The sequence below is a fragment of the Helicoverpa armigera genome, chromosome 7, assembly GCF_030705265.1.
Source record: "Helicoverpa armigera isolate CAAS_96S chromosome 7, ASM3070526v1, whole genome shotgun sequence".
NCBI lineage: Eukaryota > Metazoa > Arthropoda > Insecta > Lepidoptera > Noctuidae > Helicoverpa > Helicoverpa armigera.
In genome coordinates this window covers 4,760,813-4,781,231 of record NC_087126.1, presented here as the reverse complement: position 1 = coordinate 4,781,231, position 20,419 = coordinate 4,760,813, and the positions used below count along the sequence as shown (strand labels likewise).

At 35.9% G+C, this 20,419-nt stretch overlaps 1 protein-coding gene across 1 annotated transcript in view; it reads right to left on the bottom strand.

Annotated features, from left to right (window-relative positions):
* LOC110370303 (toll-like receptor 6) overlaps positions 1 to 18,246 on the bottom strand; it is a 103,796-nt gene extending 85,550 nt beyond the window's left edge. The window contains exon 1 of the mRNA XM_049847674.2: positions 14,065 to 18,246. Within this exon, the coding sequence (XP_049703631.1) occupies positions 14,082 to 17,921 (3,840 nt within the window). The 5' untranslated portion in view covers positions 17,922 to 18,246 and the 3' untranslated portion in view covers positions 14,065 to 14,081. The remainder of the gene's footprint in view (positions 1 to 14,064) is intronic.
* Positions 18,247 to 20,419: the final 2,173 nt, after the last annotated feature.

Here is a 20,419-nt window from a genome sequence, read left to right as displayed (position 1 = left end):
AATTCTAAACTCGCCGCCATTAAAGTTACGGACAGTTGAGAAAAAAATCACTTTGACTTCAATTGTTTCGACGACTCAGGGATTTCCTGTATGCAGATGCTTTTCACTTTCGACTTTTATTTGTTTACTATCAACAAAGTGTTGGACAAAGGTTCCATTTTATGGAGTTATAGAAAACATTGTAAAAATGAAAGTTGTTTATGTTTTTATTGTTAACTTTGCTGTCGTTTTGTAGGAATTATGATGAGTCATTTTACGTCGATTGTATTCAGTTAAATTATGGACGCTATTACCTACTCGAATAATGTTTGAAGGTCATATTCAATACTCAGAATCAATACTCTTTTATAAAAATAACCTACATCGAAATAACCCTTCACTTCATAAATATAATATTCATAGAAACAAATATATTTCAAACTTTTTCCTTAACTGCAAATAGGGAATAACCCCGACCCTTTAAGGAAAACAGGCGTGATGTAATGTTATGTAAATATTTTTATCTGACCCGGATTCATTGCACTCGAGTGTATTATGTAGATTCTTGTCTCAACATCTTAGGCGATGAACTACTTAAGTTATTAGAAGTACTTCAGGGTACTTATGGGATAGTAGGTGTCAATTACTCGTGACTACTCGTGAGCTACTTTTTATGGCCGCTTGATAACTGAGCATTTCAAGTGGTAATTTAATACGTGAACCATTTCTACACTTGTCACTGGCCTGTTAATCTGAAGTAGCTCGTTGAATTAATATCTCATTTGTTATTTAGATAAGTCTGTGTAAAAATAAAGGCTCGTGGCTTACTGGTTGATTCGAGATGGCTAAGCTTGCCGCAATCAATGTATGATGTGTGAAAGTTTTACCTACATAAATACATTGGCCAGACCATTTTTTTGGCATTTTTTATATCAACATAGCGGAAAGGTATTTTACTGAATGTATTTGAAAGATAAACAATGAGATGTCACAATTCCTATAAAATGTTTCAATTGGCTTGGTTTTATGTATTTAACCTGAATCCTGCATACATATTAATCCTGTCAACATTAATACAACGACGCAAGGTAAAACAAAACAACACATAAAGTGTATTCCTTGTGGCTTGTTGTCCAATCCTATTCCCATTTAACGTTCCTTTAATAGCTCCAAGAGCTAATTAAGGAACCATTTCCCTAACACCAACAGATCACGAGCCATTCTTCCTAACAGATCCTTTTTACGAGCAAAGGTTACATTTCACGGCGTATGTAATGCCCCAATAAAATGTTTGTTATTATAGTAAATCACATTACCGAGTATGGGTAGCTCGTATCACATAATAAAGTCGGAAAATCAGACTTAATTACCGTTGAAATACGACACGCTTGTTAAAAACGCGAGTCAATTTGCAACGAGGATCTAAAATCCCCTTAATTATCAGTTGGTGAAAATAAACAACATTGGAATTGGGCTTTAAGGATGCGAAAGGTCGAACTGTGAAATGGTTTTTTAATCTTCTAAAGCATTTTTAGTAAGCCTCGATGCTGTTCTTGCAAAGAAATAATTAGAACGAAAATTGACTTTAATCCTACCAAACAAATGCAATACCTGAATTGAGAGCGTCATTAATTTTGCAAGGTGGGAATTTGTCTACTCAATTATAGAGAAAAAAGTAAATGCTCTGGGCTAGGAATGGCACAGATTTTCTAACTAAAATATAACTACATATATAACAAGTAAAGCTTCATCCACTCATTCAATGAATCTCATGATTAAGTAGTTAACTTTGTGCGTGAGAATAACTTCTTGACGTTCATACATGATAAGTGATATTCATATTTATAACCCTTCTGCCGACGGGAAAAAAATGGTGCTTAGTGAGGCAACTAGTAAGTATGTTAATCAAAAAGGAATTTAAGGGAAGAGCTCAAATATGTGTCACCTTGAAAATGTATGTAAAATATAAAAGGAGTATACAGTTGTATCTCCATTTAACGCACCCTCTACAAGGCCACTGCACAGAGGGTAAGATTAATCTAAAAGTAACATAATTACTGTAAATGTTCTCGCGTCTCCAACATTTCGTTCCCGAGTCTCGAGCTTTGCTCACTGTGTGGTAGAGAAAACAATTCTCAATTTTCCCCGCCTTCCCCTTTAAGCAAATCCGCACGAATTCCTAATCCTTATACGGTTGGAGTCCCGGAGGATAAAACCGTTGATGCAAAGTTACTGGATACGATCTTCGAATAAACCTACTTTAGTGTAAGTTCTTCGAATAAAAATAAATAGAACTTTCCTCTTTTTGTTGCAATAGTTTTTATCTTTTAAGCTTCTTTTTTGTAGAAAACGTTCGGAGTTTTGATTATAAAGTCAAATCTGGGTAAGAAGGTTTGTTTTAAATTCACTTAATCACTTTAGAATAAATTACTCGTTACTATGTTTCAGTACATACTCATATCAGCTAGGTGAAATATGTTTATGAAACATTTGAAAAACTATTGCGTAATAAATCCCCGAACTCAAAAATAAACCAGGAACAAGATCTGGTGGAAAAATACATACTTAACTAATTACTTACTGTAATTAAACCGAACGTTCATCTACGGTAAAAAGTAGAAAAAGAAGAACTGTAATAGGTACAACAATTTACTTATAATGGATATTTAATTGTTGTTCCGTCTTCCGATGTTCATGTTAATCTAAACATCTCAATCACTGCATACAAGTCATCTAACAAGGCGTTACAAAAACGTAACTACTTATTACGCAAAATTATACACGGCCAACATAAACACGTGCGAAGCAACCGTTCCAAATATGAAATAAAAAAAATGTTTTCACGCTATGTGCGCTCAAGTTCGTTAACCCTAAGCTTCTAGGCATTTCTAGATGTTCTTTATATCTTTGAATCACAGCACCATTCCCTCTGCTTTAATGTCAGTCGGGAGTACGTTTAGGAGTCACTACGTTGAAACTAGCAGACCTCCTCTTAATTACCATGCCTTACTGGAGAAATAAAAAAGTAAAAGCCGTCGCTAGATCTTTTTGTGGGTCTCTTAAAACAAAACTTTGGTAATTTTATTTTTTATTGGATACTACACCCGATGAATTAAAGAGCCATCCCGTTGAATGGTTTAGTAGAATTCTTAGCTTTGTCTAGTCGTAATTTACGATGATAGGTGGTGTTTACTAGAAACCGTTTTACGAGTGTCTTGTCTTTCAAGTGAATTGTTTTCATACAAGACCACAACCACTTTTGTAAAACTAAAATAACTTTACAAGAGCAAGTGAAGAGAGCTTCCATTACATGGTACATTTTTGTGCAATCATTTTTATTGTGCGATTATTAAGAAAGCGCTTCCAATAAAAGAAAAAGACCTTGAATTTATCTGGAAAGCAATAATAATCTTTCGTTTTATTACTGCTAATATGTAATAGAATCACGTCTAAATAAAAAGAGTCGTAAAATATTCGTAAGCCGATAGCTGAGCGCTAGTATCCACTGAGGCGTGATCGGGGACTCGTAAATGGCTGGCTCTGATCGCCCCAATTCAGTTATAGAATTACTTAGTCCTATCTAACGACATACTACATTGGATTCTAGGTAACATTTTATTTCTCTATTTGAACTATTTATTTTATTCAGGTAAAGTTGACGTTGAATGTTTTTCATTTTTAATTTTAAGTGCACTTGCAATGCACGAATGAAGAATAAAGGAAAATATAATTTCTGATCTATTATAAATATTGCGCTTGAAAAGTTAAAGCCAAACGCAATTTGTTCATAACATACGAGCTGTCATCTAAATCAAGCGTAATAGCAGCCTCTAATTTATTCATTGATTTATTTAAAATGTTCTCTAAATAATTATTCTTGAGCATAGACACTATTATTTTAACTATTGTTTAAGTTGCTCGTTGAAATATGGCAGCGGTACCATGTTGATTTATTTGTATCTGTAGGCGTCATACACAAACCTATGAGAATATTCATCGTCCACATGATAATTAAATTTGACCTCAGGCGTTAGAAAATACAACTTTTGCCTCGTATTTATGACCACGTCGAACTTTACTTGACACTTTGAGTATACCAGGTGCTAACGTGTTTCCAGCTTTAGCAGTAAATATTTTTAACGCTGCATAATGATATTGGACATTATTCAGTAATAATTTGGTTTTGAACACCTAAGAGAAAGTTTGGATTTGTATGTAAAATACTAGTTTTTGCCCGAGGCTTAGTTTAGAAGTGTCGACGGGACTTGTAATGGTGTTTTGACAAATTGATATTTGGGTGGGACCTCGTTTTCAAATTGCTTTACATGTCGTTAAATAATCATAAATAATAATATTAATAGGCTAATAGTACGGAGTAGTTTGAACAACATAAAGCCGATTTACTCCCTGAAATACCACAACAACAAAAACACATACACTCGCGTATTTCACCGATATCAAGAAAGGATTCTCGTTTCCATTTTATCGCCGTTGACAATCTCAGGTATCAGGGGAACTTGTTTCTTTTTTGTGTTTACCAAACAGTATCTTATTTCTATGTCGGCTTATTTGACCTTAGAGGAGGAAGATCTAACCGATATCGACGAATGTAGTAAGCCGCATACAGTATTTGAATATTGCTGTGTTCAGAAATGATTGAATTTGTAAGGAAACTTTACGTCAAAGCTTTATGTTTTACCTTGTAGATATTGGTAGGAAACAAACTTGTTCAATTCTATCTTTGAGTATGTTTAGAATAATACACAAACACATAGTTTAAATCATATTTTAAAAGCTACGAATTCATTTTGCTGACAGGATATTAATATCCCAATAATTGTTTCGAATTGTATATTATGTAACAAAGCCAATAGGAGTCCTAGTTCACACTCAATCTACAGATAATTTAATTGGCAATCGTATCGGACCCTCCCGGCAGATAGAATCGACCTCCAACCTAATCTATTCGTCCTAAATTGTAGTACCGTACCTATAGGACTCACTAATTCTCACTGCAAATTGGATGGAAAAAAATTGTGGACTCAACGTTTTATGTAGGTTAGCAAAAGTAATCAATCCTTCTCCGTGTGAAAGGAGGCCTGTGCCCAGCAGTGGGACGATAAAAAGGCTGTAACAGTAACAGTAACAGCAAAAGTAAAATAAAAGTCGTGAAACTGAACACCAAGGCCGTCAAGGTTTACTAGAAGCGTACTAAGATGTCGTTTTTAAATTGCATTTATTTATCATTAAAGTTCACATAGGTACTCACATTAAATCTGTAAATAAATCTCAAGATAATCCAATTCTATAGACAATACCCATCAGAAAATTCTAGGTTCATCCAAACATCGGCTTTTGAAAAGTTTATCTTGCGTACGAGTTTTCTAGGTATTTTTAACCCCAAAGCTTTTGCAACGCTTTTTTGCTTCTCAATCTCTTTATTTGCAGTAACAGATTGGAACGTGAGTGTAAACTTGATTGGTATCAATCAAATTTGGGGCTTAAATGTGTGATTTAAATGCTTAAAGTGTCCAAACAAATCAGCATTTGTATACAAATGTAATCAACAGAACATTAGTAATCTAAATATTTTTCGCAGAGTGACTTCCAGACATAGCTTCAAAACAATATTTTTGTTCAGCAATGTAAAAAGTTCAATAATACGTTTCATAATGCAATGAGAATGAGTAATGTTTTTATATTAACACGAATATTATTTCAGTTCAATACAAAGGATTATTAAGCACAAAGGTTAGTAAGGACCCTCTATTTTTAGCTGAGTGAGTACAATTTAAGTCGACTCATAGATCTCCTAAAGCCAATTGCAGCTATAACGGCTTTTATAGGGTTGAAATATTGCAATGGTGCATTACGAAGAAAAAGTAAAAGTCATTGGACTGGCAATTTTGTTGGAGAGCTGAATTTTTTAGCGCTTCGATTTTATTATCGCCTGCCTGTGGCTTTTCATTTAGCTCCACAGTTTTTACCCACGTGATATTTTTAGCTTGAAATGATCGACTTTAATTTAAAGAAATTATGAGCTGAATGGTTTGGTCGAAATTAGTTTTTACGTTTCATTTAGTTTTCTTTATTTAGTCTATTCAATTATCTTCTTTAAACACTCCTTTGTGTTGGTTTAGCACTACGATTTTAACTTGAGAACTACTTAAATGTGATTAAGTTTAGTTTGGAAAGTTAGTCAAGTTATCTTTAGTTCATCTTAAAACATTAGTAACTGTTAACAAAGCCGCAAGCCCCACCAGCTCCATATAAAGCAAGAAATGTATTTTCGAACTTCGCGTAAATTTTAATTTAACGTTTATTTATTATCATTAGATCGTTATATTAAAACTAATTTAGAATTTCTCGAATTAGTTGGACCACACTCGACGTTTACGCGACAAGTTTGTCACATAAATTATAATGAAATGTTTTGACTTTAAACTGATGATATTCCTACTGATATGTGTGGTGTTAAATGACACATAAATATGTTTGCGGACTCCTTATATGAGGTACGTCAAAGAGTTTTAATATTTCAGTGATGTGTTCCCGGATACAACGCTATTAGTAACCAGCAGTATACTTTACAAATTAGTAGTCTATGACAAACTAAAATTAATGAACGTTGGAGTCATTTTTTAGGTTGTCTCTTTACTCTGATGATGAAGCAGATGTCAGTGGTGACTGAATATGTGACGCGTGTTTTGTTTTTATTCCTTAGAATGCTTAGGTCATTGCTCTTCTTGTGACCTTCAGTAAAATATTAGTAGCTAGTGTAATTTGGATTGTTAAAACATGCTTTGAAAAACTTTCAAAAATAAATATGAAAACACCACTTTTATGTATGCCATTAAAACACGCGAAAAGCTTTCACTAATACCTATTGTGCTTATCATTTGTTACAGTACGTTTTGTTTTAAAATGAATGTGTAATTTCATGGACAAAAGTATTGAAATATAACTTGAATTTAAAACTTTGCACAAAAACTCCAGCTTTGCTACAACCGTAACAGAGTTGGAAACAATTGTTTTGAAAAAAGGTAGTACGCTGTATTTTCAAATCAAATAGCAATATAACAAAACTTTTGTGACTGTGCAAATAACTGGCGCAGAAACGCTATGGAACCCATTAAACTGTATCCGTACCGATACACTTGGGGCTGCGAACTTTGATTAAATTTTCATAACGCGAAGCTTAAGCAGTGCGGATTCATTGTAAATTATAGCGTCATCCTCAATATTTAATGAACGAGACCCGTGTTAACATGTGTTACCGCCCGATCGAGCTAAATGTACATTTGTTATGCAACTGAATCATTTATGTAAAGTCTAATGAATGTTGTGATTTAAGACTCCTTTGAGCGAACAAAGATGAATAATTAGAGCTCTGATGAAGTAGTATTGCAACATAAAATCAATTCAACTGCTGACATCAAACATTCAACATAAGTCTCACTACATCACTAAATAGTGATTCTATTACATTTAACATGCGGATCGAAAAGTTACGACGTCAGACGACGTTAAGCACAAACATAAACCTAACTGAAATGTTATGATTAGTCTAACGCAGCTAAAGTAGGACTTTTGCGCGACTTAACAAAATGTCTCGCGTTCCCCCAGGACCCAGACCGGCTATAACTCATCCAACTATCGCCGTCAAGCCGCCGAGAAAGCTATATATCAAGTTTGATAGTCAATTATTGGCACTCGGTTCTGGTAACCGCCGTCACTGGGTTATCTAAACCATATACCCTCACTTGGGATAGGCCTTCAGTAATATGCTATTCATAAGCCGACTACTACGCAAATAAAGGTCGGAACATACACTTGGGGCGTTTTGATTCATAGTCTAATTTGATAATACCCGTGTGGTGTAAATTTAATACGGTTTCAGTTCAGTTGGTAGCCGACTCAATTAATATTTGGAAGCTTTTAGAATTGTAATTTTGTTTAAATAATTTCGTGTGAAATGTTTGCCTAATATTTCTCTCTGTTTTATAAAGGTTTGTAATTTATATTGACACTCCAATTCCGAAGAGATATACACCAGGGAATTGAAGAAGATAATGAACCATTTGTTTGAAATAGTCGTCATTTAAAGTTACAGAGCAATTAAAACAATATTTGGGTACGAGTAAGTGCTTCATTATTCAGGCGAATTTTAACGATCGATGATAAATTCAGCAGGATATTTTGCGAACACTTTTATTTTAATGGCGTTGATAAAGCACTCGTGGGATTTACTATCGGAAGGATGGTAAAGTGTCATCCAAATTTAATGTTGGGAAACTCGAAATGAACTCACTATAATGACGGTCTCTCTGTGGAGCTATTTACTGTGCTCCGAAATTTCTCATGGCCGACACTCTATTCAAATTCTTCACCAAGTTCCAGATTGAATTAACGACACTAAAAAGTGCACGAAATCACGGCTTTCTCAGTGAAATTAACAGTACCAGAGATCTATTGTATTACTGAACGCTCCCTAAACATTCTTTGAAACGATACAAATTTAGAACACGACACCCGACCGTTTACAATCCGAGGCGAAGTTTTAACATTTTGACAACAAATTCTACTCGAGAGTATGTTGTAAGCCGGTTGTAAATGCACAAATAGATGCTCTAAAATAGATTTGTTAACGAATAAATAGGAAAGCTTCGAACTACCAAATATTTTTTCGGGGGCAACGGTGCATGTGATTAAGGGATGGCATATTATCTGATGCTTTTTGTACTCGATTGTCCTCGTTCTGCGGTCTGTGGTTGACATTTCATCAACAACCTATAATAGATCTTATTACGTACTCATTAAGATATATGTTTGCGATGGAATGTCGTCTGTTATAAATGTATTGAGTTACGCAAACCCACCGTTGGACGAAAGCTGATCTTTGCCGGTGACATCTCTAGTGCGTAAAGGATTATCGAATGACAACGTACATTTTTTTCCATACTTGTGTATTTAGACGATATTCAAAGGGACCCGTTGCTTTAACTAGGACGCTATTAAATTGCGCATGCGTCTTTTGTCATACCATATGGTATTTTCCAGCAGATGGCTCCTTTGTTAAGTCTACATGTTTAAGTAAGCTAATATCTTTAAGTATTAAGAAATCCAAAGTTAGTTTGAATGACATTGGCCGTACTTCAAAGGAATGTTGTCGTATTGCGTTTCTTGATGGATTTTTCTTTGTGATTAATGATTGATGCTAGATTTTTTGTAAACTTTGATTGAAGTACCTACATTGGAATGGTATTGTTTAAATAATGTCTTTGTTTTATTTATTGATAGTCTGATTTGTATCTCTTGTGAGAAACATCAATCTTACTGAGCTTCAACTATAGAAGTTTATCTTGAAAAACTCGCAATAAATGGAATGAATGGAAAAGCCAAAATGGATATTATTTAGAAGACAATTGAAGAAATATTGACTTTTAAGTTCTTACCCTCCAAAAGCATAGCAATTTATTCTAAGAATACCTAATGGCAAGTTATTTTGGTACTAAAATATTCTAAAAATATTTATTGAAACATGATTTGTGATATTTATAGAAAAGTAATCCATCGTCACCTACACGCTTGTCGCTTATTGAAAATATAAGGCTCCTCTTCCTTATGTTCCACTGTTTGTATTTCTTTCATACCGTTTTCATGGTCATGTTCCATAAACCTTAATATTAAAAGCTTTTCTTAGAATGGTCTCAAAATAGACTTCTGACGATTGAATGATATTACTGCTAACTAAGTGCCCACTCCCATCAATATGGAAAATGTATGAAGTAGGTAACTACGAACGTGCGGGTAGGTACATCATTCTTTATTAATATCCAAGCAAGTATTAAATAAATGATCCCGATATTTTACTGTGAGCATACTAATATCCACCCTTCGAAAAATTTCAGCCATTTTAAAACCTCAAAGTGTACTAACTCATGACAGTTTGAATACTCCGGTATTCAATTAAAACAAACCCTGGAGCCAGAACTCTAACCCGCATAACGACATTTAAAATTACATTTTCTAAAACAAAATCTAACATGAATTTATATAACGAACTGTTTGCATAGTCCCCGTTTAGGTTGTACCATCCCTTAATACATAATGTTTGGTCGTATTTATGTCTAATAGTACCACAAACAGATTAAACCTTCGTCCCTCTTAACTTTAGTAAATACTGGTGGTTCCGTAATTTCCATTTCCACATACAAATGTATGGAACTTGAATTTTCAGCGCAGATAGTACTGAGTATCCCCTTTTAACGATAAAGTAAGTTAATTACAAAACTAATTCCATTACGGTGGCTGTGTCCGACGCTGGTCCCGAAATATTGGATTAAATTATTATTATACACACGTTTATTGTTTAGTTTAAAGTTTTGGACGTGTATCTATTGACGTCCTTGTCCGTTCCGACAGGATTTTCCCCTACATAATTATTAGTGGGCAAATCATAACGCAATTAATTTGCATACCGCACGCTCAAACGTGTTGTTTTCAACAATTTTAGGCTCGAGTTGTATATTTGCTTACGAAATTAAATTATTATTTAGATTTAATATGAGTAGGCTTTGTAAAGTACAAATTGATACGAGACTGGTTTACAAACTAAAACTAATAAACACTCATGAGAATTGTATTCATTATGCATAAATGTCCAGAATACGAGTTGTTATAAAAACCTGAATAAAATATTTTAATAGTTCACTCATTATCGCATTATGTTAAATTCGATCTTAATGTGTTTCTAAACCCATTATAGCGAACACTAGATTTTAAATCGCCTCCTTTTGCGTTAGGAAGTGGGGAAAATCAAACAAAACATCAGCAACTGTGACCCTCCACAAAAGGTTAGTCCACATAAAGTTGTCATAAAGACTTCTACGTATCATAAATTTGCTCGGCACATTGGCTACAGTAGCAAACAAGTTTTGCCATAACTTCCATAGTGAGTAGCAACACCAGATTTCGTTGACGCAAGGAGACAGATATTGCGATGAAAGGGACCTTTCTTTGTAACTAACACTAATAAACTGTCCCTAAATAAGTGGAAAACACTATGAAGTACTAAAGTACAGAAATAGCTCTGCTTAAATCAATAAACTTCTATAAAGACAAATACATAATATAGTCATTTTACTAGAATTTGTTGAAAGCTACTGAACGACACTCTCAGTGAAGCATTACAGATTTAAGAAACTTAATACACACAAATGAATTTACTATGAATTCACAATTCCGCCTAGATAATCAGTACTCATTACTCGTCTACAACAAACATTAGTTCAAATGTGCGACATGATCGGCTTCCAGATAATATTGAAGAATTAACTGTTACAGCAAAAAAGTTTGGACACACTAACTATCCAAATAAATCCAGACCGTCTGGTTTGCCAAAACTGACCTATCTACGTTCTTTGATAAGGGTGGGAGCGACAAAAATAACTGATGTTGATTTCGATTTGATTCGTCCACAAACAGATAATAGGAGTTTCATGACTTGACGACTAGATGTCGTTAGTAATAGCAGGGGAAATATTATAAGTTACGGCCCTGGGGTGGAAAATATGAGGATTTATCGCTGCGTGTATGTTCATAATGGGAAGAGAATAGTCTGGAAAGTCAAAGGGCGAATTGCTGGTTATAGTGGTTGATGATAGGGACGATGTCTGTGCGTTTATTGTGAAAATATGAAAGTTATGTGCCGGTTTCGGCTATGCAAACTACCTTCAGTTTTAGATAGTTTTTAGAACTTCTGTTTTTAGTTAGATCTCTAGGGATAACTTAAAAAAAATACAATTTCATGCCTACCTGTGTATTTGTTAATACCTATTTATTAATTTCATAGAACTGTAGTCGAATGTGATTAAAAACCTGGAAGTGTTCTTACGAATCAGATCCGCAAAGACGAAGAACAAAACAGCAGAGAGCGAATTAAAAAAACAGTAATGTCAGATACAATAAGGTAGGTAATTAGTTAGACTAAAATGATTAAACTTGACTAAACCTGCAAAAACTACCAGTGCCTGCTTCAGATAATTTACCTCTATTGTCAAATGCAATTACAGTGTGACCTACATAGAATTGTATCGTCCATATTACTATAGAACCATCTAGTGCAGTTAATAGTGGTACAGCTAAATCAGATAAACGGAATTCTATTATCCCCTAAGGCGCACAGTTTGTCACCGCTAATGCATTGTGACTATACTTAGATGTAGCTGCAGGTTGATGTAGTTCGATATTCTATGCCTTTGTATTAGTCATCATTGCTATGATTTCGACATGTCATTGAAGGGTTAATCGATATTTGCGTTTGAAGGCCGTCATTGTTATTTGGATGGATATAAGTGAGACAAAATCCTAAAGTCGGTGGAAGCAAAATTGTAGAGAAGATAATAAATGTGCTAGCGATATTAACTTCGTGTAGTGTTAGGTCCTGCAAAAACACATCAAATCGATGAACACCAGCTACGCCACAGGGAGTTACCAGTAAATAAAATAAGACAATGTTCACATAAGTGGTGCTCTCTCTAAGTTGTTTGTACTGAACAAATGTAGACTGCTAAATGTATTTTGATAGCTAGCTTATTTCACGATGCGTTATTGTTTCTCAAATAAACACAACGTCATTTTCGTCTGCGGTTTCGTACCAACGCAATAAATACTATTAAAGTAATGACCGTCATTAGTCACAGCTATTTTATTACTTACATATTTTATTTCTGTCCTTATACATTACTTATTAGATCCAATAAATTCGACATCCCTAACTTTCTTATTCCCTTTTTTCTCAACTTGAAAGTCAAATTGAATTAGTTAAGGTAGGAAGTTCAAAATAATTCCTATCTACTTTAAAGACAAGTTCTTTCGTCTTTTTTTCTTTAGTGGATTTTTTGCCTTGCAAACAAGACATTTCTTTATTGAATAACTTTGGGGCTAAAAGGTGTAATTTATGTAAAGGTCTGTCTTATTTCCAGATGAAGGAAATCATCAACAACAATCAACCGAATTATGTCTGTTTTCAGTATTATTAATACAGCAGATCATATTTCTTCTTTCGTTGTGGTTGAATGAAATTTTGTTTGTTTATTTTCATCTCAAGACAATACTTGCCGTAAAGCATCTGATAAATAATATATTGCTTGTTTGTGTTGACTTTCAACTGTGTATGTCTAAGTGAAATTACTAAGCACGTACGTACCAATTTAAATTCAGTGAATTACTCTGTTAATTTTACTAGTTGAGTAAGTGTTCGAACCTATTCACGAATGTACAGAACTTTAGCAATGGAGTATATAATGCAGAGCGTAGAACTTGGGGTACCATTTACCAGCACTAAACTTCGCTAGAGTGACTTTCAATTTTCAATATGTTTGCATATTGACTGAGTTAGCGAACCAACCTACTTCCATTTAAACATGCCGATGAGTACTTTGGAGTTCGAAAATGTATGCAATTGTGTTAGGACTTCGGCGATACTTGGAGGTTCTTGGAAATTTTGTTTCCAGTAGCTACACTGTCAGCTGAGTCATTTAGTATTGAACCAATAAAATAAAATATTTCGAACACAAAATAAGGTAAAATAATAAATGAAACAAAAGGAAATAAAATTTTAAAAATGTGTATTTCTTATTTTTCGTTTTTCATATAATAATTGTTTTGCGTATTTACAGTTTTATATACAAAATCATAATATTTACAGACTCTTTATTGACAATGCTTGTTCTAAAAAACTATAATAATAAATGCATCTGTACATAGCTATAAGTTTTAAACTTTGGCATTATATAATATTTAAGCGATCCGAATAATTTATAGTCACTGAAATATTTTAACAAGTATTTACATCGGGTTTACCGTAATTTATAAATTACTATCGCAGAAATCAGGAAAATATTCCGTAACAACTTAAAATAAAACTAGCGGCCTAATCTATACAAATAAATGCAAGTCGTGTCAGGCTTTGTAATCTTATGCTATACAATAAATATAATGTGGAACAACCTAAAGTTAATTATCACCATTTTATTGGACTAATACGCTTAAGCGTTGCAAGTAATGTCAGTGTCTGTTTACCTGCGTTGGAGCATACGCTACGCCCAGAGCTGCGCTTGCGGCGGCATGCGGTGGGGGTGCGCGTCGCGCGAGTGCACGCTGGTCGGCAGGGCCAGCCCGTCGCCGAGCAGGGGGGGGAGCTTGCCCGGCGGCGGCGGCGGGGGCGGCGCCGGCGCCCGCCCGGCCCCCACCGGGGACACCGAAGCGTAAATATTCACTGTCGACCGGTGATACTGACACTTCCGCAAGTCCGGCATCGCGAACCTCAACTTTTGCCAAAATTGTCTATCACCCCACTCTATACAAGTGTTCGCTTTCAAACACAACCTGAGCTCTGGATCGATGTCCCTATTCGGTAGCTCCCCTAGCAATATTATTATCAGTCTTCTTCGTCTCTCTTTCAGTACTTCGTGAAGTGCCGTTTTAAATTCAAAACGGCACCATTCGTTGTTGATGAAATTTTTGGACAAGACTATTATGGTCCTTTTTGATGACTCCACGGCCTCTATTATTGTATCCGCCACGTATGCCGAGGCGTTGAAGTCCCGGTAATGTAGACAGAGACGGAAACTTGGGTCAGTGGATTCTAGGCCGGGCGCTAACATTTGAGCGACGAAAGCTTCGTCTTTCACGCTATAACTTATGTAGGCGTCAAACAGCCGATCTTTGTCGGCTTCATCGTCGAAAGCTGTGCTTTTGTAGCACATTCTGAATCCACAGTGGTAGTAAATCCAGACTCGAAGCTCACGCCTCCAATAAAATACGCCGCATATTAATGCCGAGCTTGTGATGAACACGCACAGTGATATTAGTAGCAGAGGCAGATAATCATTAATTACTTGGTTCTCGATTATTGATGAACTTCCTCCCACGTGACTAGTACATATTGTTGAGTTAAAATCGGCCATCAATGGTCCAACGGCGTTAGTAACGTTGTCAAATACGCACGTGATCTTAAGAGCATCTTCCACTTTTCCAAGGTTATTTTTGAACCAAGTGCGAAATTTATGCATGTACTGACAATCGCACGACCAAAGGTTCCGCGAGAGACTTATCTCTACCAAATATGGATTCATCGTGAACTGCCACACCGCGAAGCCGTAAATGTTATTTCCTTCCAAGCGCAACACTTCTAAATGCCTCAACTCCATGAAGGTGCGATTATCGATATAATGTATTTTATTGTCTTGTAGATGCAACTCGCGCAAATTCTCCAGAGGCGACAGTTCGAAACCTAGCAACTCTTTTATATTGTTCTTTTCTAAATGCAATATTGTTAAGCGTTTTAGTCCACTAAACGTATTATTATACAGAGCGTCAATGTTAGAATTATTAGCGTACAATATTTTTAAATTCTTACGTCCGATAAAAGCATGACTCGTTAAACCACCAAAATTATTACCGTCTAAATATAGTTCAGTAGCGTCCATAGGTATACTACTAGGTATTTCCGAATACCCAGCAGCCGAACAGTCCACAATATTGGCTGACCACGGTTGGTCGTGATAACACGTACAGTTCGATGGGCACGTCATTTCACAATCACAGGCGTCAAAATCACAACAATGGCACAGCGTAAAACAGTGGGTTTTATATGTACACAAAAACTGAGATGATTCCGCTTCGATAAGTGGAATATAAGTCCTTTCACGATTGTACAACAATTTACAATAAATGCTCTCCAAGTCCATAACACGTGGATGTTGTCTCAGATGGTCCAGTTTGTTTATGCGTTGCAGCCACTCCATAGTACAATCGCACTGAAACGGGTTTCCACCGATATAAAATTCGGGTAGCGGCCGTCCCGGATCGACCGGAGTTAGACGAAGCGCATTGAGATCCATACTAGTTATCTGATTTGCATACAAATCGACTCTCGTTAAATTGGTTTTTCCAACAAAAGTTTGAGCTTCAACTTGTGTAATTTGATTATCATTCAGGAACAGCAACTCTACACTGCTGGGAATCGAAAAAGCCGATATTTTTGTCATTTTGTTGAAACTTGCGTCTAATGTTTGTAAGCGCAATTCTTTATCCATTCGGTAGTTGTTTCCGAGCTCTTTGATATTGTTACTATGAAGATCCAGCCACTGAAGTCCCGAAGGGATAACGGTGTAATCAAACCATTCTATTTGGTTATCTGATACATTCAACCACAAGAGCGATGGAATATTTACGAATAGGCCTTGAATTTCAGTGAGTTGGTTGGCATCCAACCTTATAGCTTGTAGTGTAGATAATGTTTCAAAAGCATTCATGTCGATGTGCTTTAATTTATTTCGTGCAAGATTTAGAATTTGCAGGGACGGTAAATCTGTAAACACGTCTTTACTTATGTTTTCTATTTTATTTCCGATAAGACGAAGGCCGTATACGTTATGCAAACCGACGAAGCCGGGTTCTTCCAATGACGTTATCTGATTCTCTCCCAGATCAAGAGTCCTTAGTAATCGCATATTTCTTAGCGCGATGGGTACCTTCTTTAAGCGATTCCCATTTAAATTCAAATCCTGTAGAGAGGATGTATTCCTGAATGCTTCTGGATGGAGTTCTTCAAGATGGTTATTGTCGATAGATAGTAACGACAACACATACAGACCATTTAGGGCGTAAGCATCGATGTGCGATATCTTGTTGTAAGATAAGATCAACGTGTGCAGATTATTCATAGGTGCAAACGTGTCAGCAGCAATGCTTTCCAACATATTATGCTGAACGTTTAGAATTTGTAAAGTATATAAATCTTTGAAAATCTTGGGATCAAGTTTCGTTAATCTATTGTTTGATAAATTCAACAGCACCATTCTTATAAGACCGGTGAAAGTATTCTCATTAATCCAAGTACTCGTTAAATGATTATTTGATAAATCCAACGCCAACAGCTGATCTAGGTTGGCGAACAGGCTTGGTGAAAGCACACTTATAGAATTGTTTTGTAAGTATATTTCTTTGATGACCGGTCTACTATCTTTAAACAGATCTTGTGGAAGAGCGACTATTTTGTTGTTTGAGAGATCAATTATCTGCAGCTGTTTCAATCCAGATAACGCTTTGTCAGCCACCATTGATATTTCGTTATCATGAATGTGGAGTTCTTTAAGTCTACGCAGAGCCATGAAGCCGTTTTCTGGCATCAAAACAAAGTGATTGCTTGAAGCATCTAGTACCTCAATATCTAGTGAACAGGTTGCATGTGACATTGATGGTGCCGAAGGAGCAGGTCCATCTTGCTCGCTAATCAGTGCTTGATGCATTGCTCGCTCTCGGAATCCCAAATCACTCACATCTTGTAGACGATTCGATGACACATTCAAATACACTAAATTGGTTAACGGGCAAAACAAGTTTTCGGGAAACGACCAAATGTTATTAAAACTGAGATCCAACTTTTCCAACTGTCGAACAGCCGTAAAGCTTTCTGATGCTATCTCTAAACTCATAGCGGCCCACTCTGTGTTTTTCGTTCGAATCGTTAAATTTCGGAGGTCTCTCAAGCCGGAGAGTACGCCAGGCGGCCATCTTCCAATTTTACAGTTATCTAAAACAAGTTCACGTAGTTTTACTAGATGAGCAAAACTCCGATCATCAAGGGAGCTTTTATACATCATTTCTTCATTACACTCTATTCTTAAGGACGTGGTATGTTCTGACGGAATTACACTGAAGTTAGTTGTGTCGAATTCACTGTTTATTGTGCGTAGTTTACACGTGAGGGAAACTTCATGTGCATCGTTGGGGCCTCGCAGCCACCACTGGCAGTCATCAGGAGCTTCATATTTTAGTGGCAGAGAGCTCTGATCCGCCACATTCAATCCGATGGTGAACCAAAACAAAATTTGGTAGAGACGATTTCTTGCAAAAGTTTGCTGATGAGCCATGATGGGGGAAATCAAATATCAAGGAAGAAAGAAAACAAGACACGATAGGCTCAGTGTCATGTTTTTTCCGTCGGTGTTCGCGTATTGCGTCCCCTTGCCGGATGTGTAGTATCCATCAATTTATGAACACTATTTCGGCTTCAATTTAACAAATAGTCCTTGTTGAGATAATGCTCATGATGCGTCAATTTCAATTCACAATCCGATGATTAAATGTCCTTCGAAACGTAAACAAAATTATCACATAGTCAAATTGTCCACTTTTGTTTTACTATAACGTCCAATATTCACTGTAGTTGTATTCAAAACGATTTCTGAGTACAATTAACTGGTTGTATTCAGTAATGTCAGTGACTGAATTTTGTATCGCGTAAGTGATAAGCGTGTTTTCACTGTAACGTAAGTCCGATCAAAGCGTCGTGTGGCGCGACCGTGCCCAGACGCTGCTACCAGTCGACTGAATTTTGGTAGAGCCATTGCAGTCGAGTCGAGTATACGTTCGGGAGAGGGGTGCGGAGCGGGGCGAGATGAACCGAGCGGTGGCGAATGTTCACGACGACTTATTACAATAAATTATTTTTTCGGAGCTTTAAGCGATCGACTGTAGGTACGTCTCCCAAACCGCAAACTTTGAATGAAACCAGGCATCAGCTGCCTTGGGAAGTTGAACGGGGCTTTATATTATGAAAGTAGGTATGATACCTAATCTGTTACAGCGATCATCGAGATTGTAAATATAAATGTAAATACATTATATAATAATATGTGCTGCTGATAAAAATATTCTGTAGGTATTAATAGGTTTTTAGTGCTTTCAAACTGCTGTGGCTTCAATATTCTGATAAATTTCGCACCACCAATTTTTTGCTCAGAATTCCGGTCACTGTGAGAAATTCGGTGCGTTTACAGCCGAAACCTTCTAAGTTATGGAATAATTCGCGTGCCTTAACGCGATCGATTTAATACCCTATTAAGACTTCCAAGAAATTATAAGATAACCGGTGAAGCCTAGTTTTAGGATGTCGTGGTTTACAGGACATGTCTGCTTTTTTTAAGGTTTTGATTTTGTTTATTTTTATTTTCTTAGCCAGTATTGGGATTCTATAAAACTCGATCAACAACTCGCATTTCACTTCGATTCGTAATGTCATTTCATACTTTAGGGGAGGTAGGGGAGCGATGGGCACTTTTTCACATTTATTGCATAAAAAATCAGATTTTACAGATAATCAACTTTTATTGCCATTTCTTATGTTTGGCTAGATAAAATCAAAGAGCTATCCTAAAAATTACAATCAGTTTCAACATTACGAGATATTTAAACGGTTTAAATAAAACCGTCGACACGTCAAAATTTTGTTTAGTCTGACATGCTTTAGTTGGTACTTACGTAGTGTTTAAAGTTACTTTTTGCTTTTTATAGGGTTTATCGTTTATAACATTTTGTCATAATAATTGCGTACTTTTTTGGGTCGGGGTTTTTTTTTAATTTATAATTTTATTTTATTTCATGGTTTTTTAAAGGAGCTCCTTAATGTTTCCTTCTTTTTATGATGGGTTCGCTAATGCGATCTCAGCCAAAGGAAGCTGTTTAACAATCCTCATGACAAACTGGCTCTGGGAGAATTGCACAGATTGAGAAACAATAAAGATGGACCTTTGTTGATCCAGGGTTATATATCATTCTAGGGTTTCATCCGCCACATCCCATTTCCAGAATTAGGTTCTCGTCAATTAGAAACATGAAGAAAACTAGTCAAGACAAATTAAACGAGCCCAAACTCGATGGGTTTACTAAAAGGCAGTTCAGGGTTACCTATCTTCGTGTCCTAACAGCAGACCAGCTCAGTGGTTCCAGAAGACATTAGTATTTCAAATTTTAGATCCCACATATGCTTGCAAGTAAACTGAGCGTGTAACATTTCTATCACACCTAACAAACGAGCTGATGACCTTGAAGACCTGAACCGATTTCCACCAAACATAGCTAAGAACACTCCCGAATGACATTCCTTTTAAACAAAAACCGCATTACAATCGGATCATCCGTTTGGGAGCTACGATGCCACATACACACACACACACACAGACACGTCAAACTTATAACACCCCGTCGTTTTGCGTCGGGGTTAAAAGAATGGTTTGCGACGGGAAATTCCTAAAGATTTAATATAACGAGCAATACAAGAGGTATCAAAAGGTTAAAAAATAAAATTAACAGCTGATAAATATGGAGTCCCTAGATCAAGTTGGCAACGGTACCTGAAACAAGATTCTATAAAGGATTTTTAGCGCAGATTTATAACCTCACAAATTTTCACTGAAGAAGAAGAACAAAATTTACAAATTATACATTACATGGTATGTCCAAGCCTCCCTACCATAGGGAGCATTGGACACTTTTGACTTAGTTTATAAAAAAAAAATCGGTAAAAAAACTTAAGTAAAACGGTTTTATCTTATGTGCACTGAAAACTAGAAAATAGTTACTTACCTGT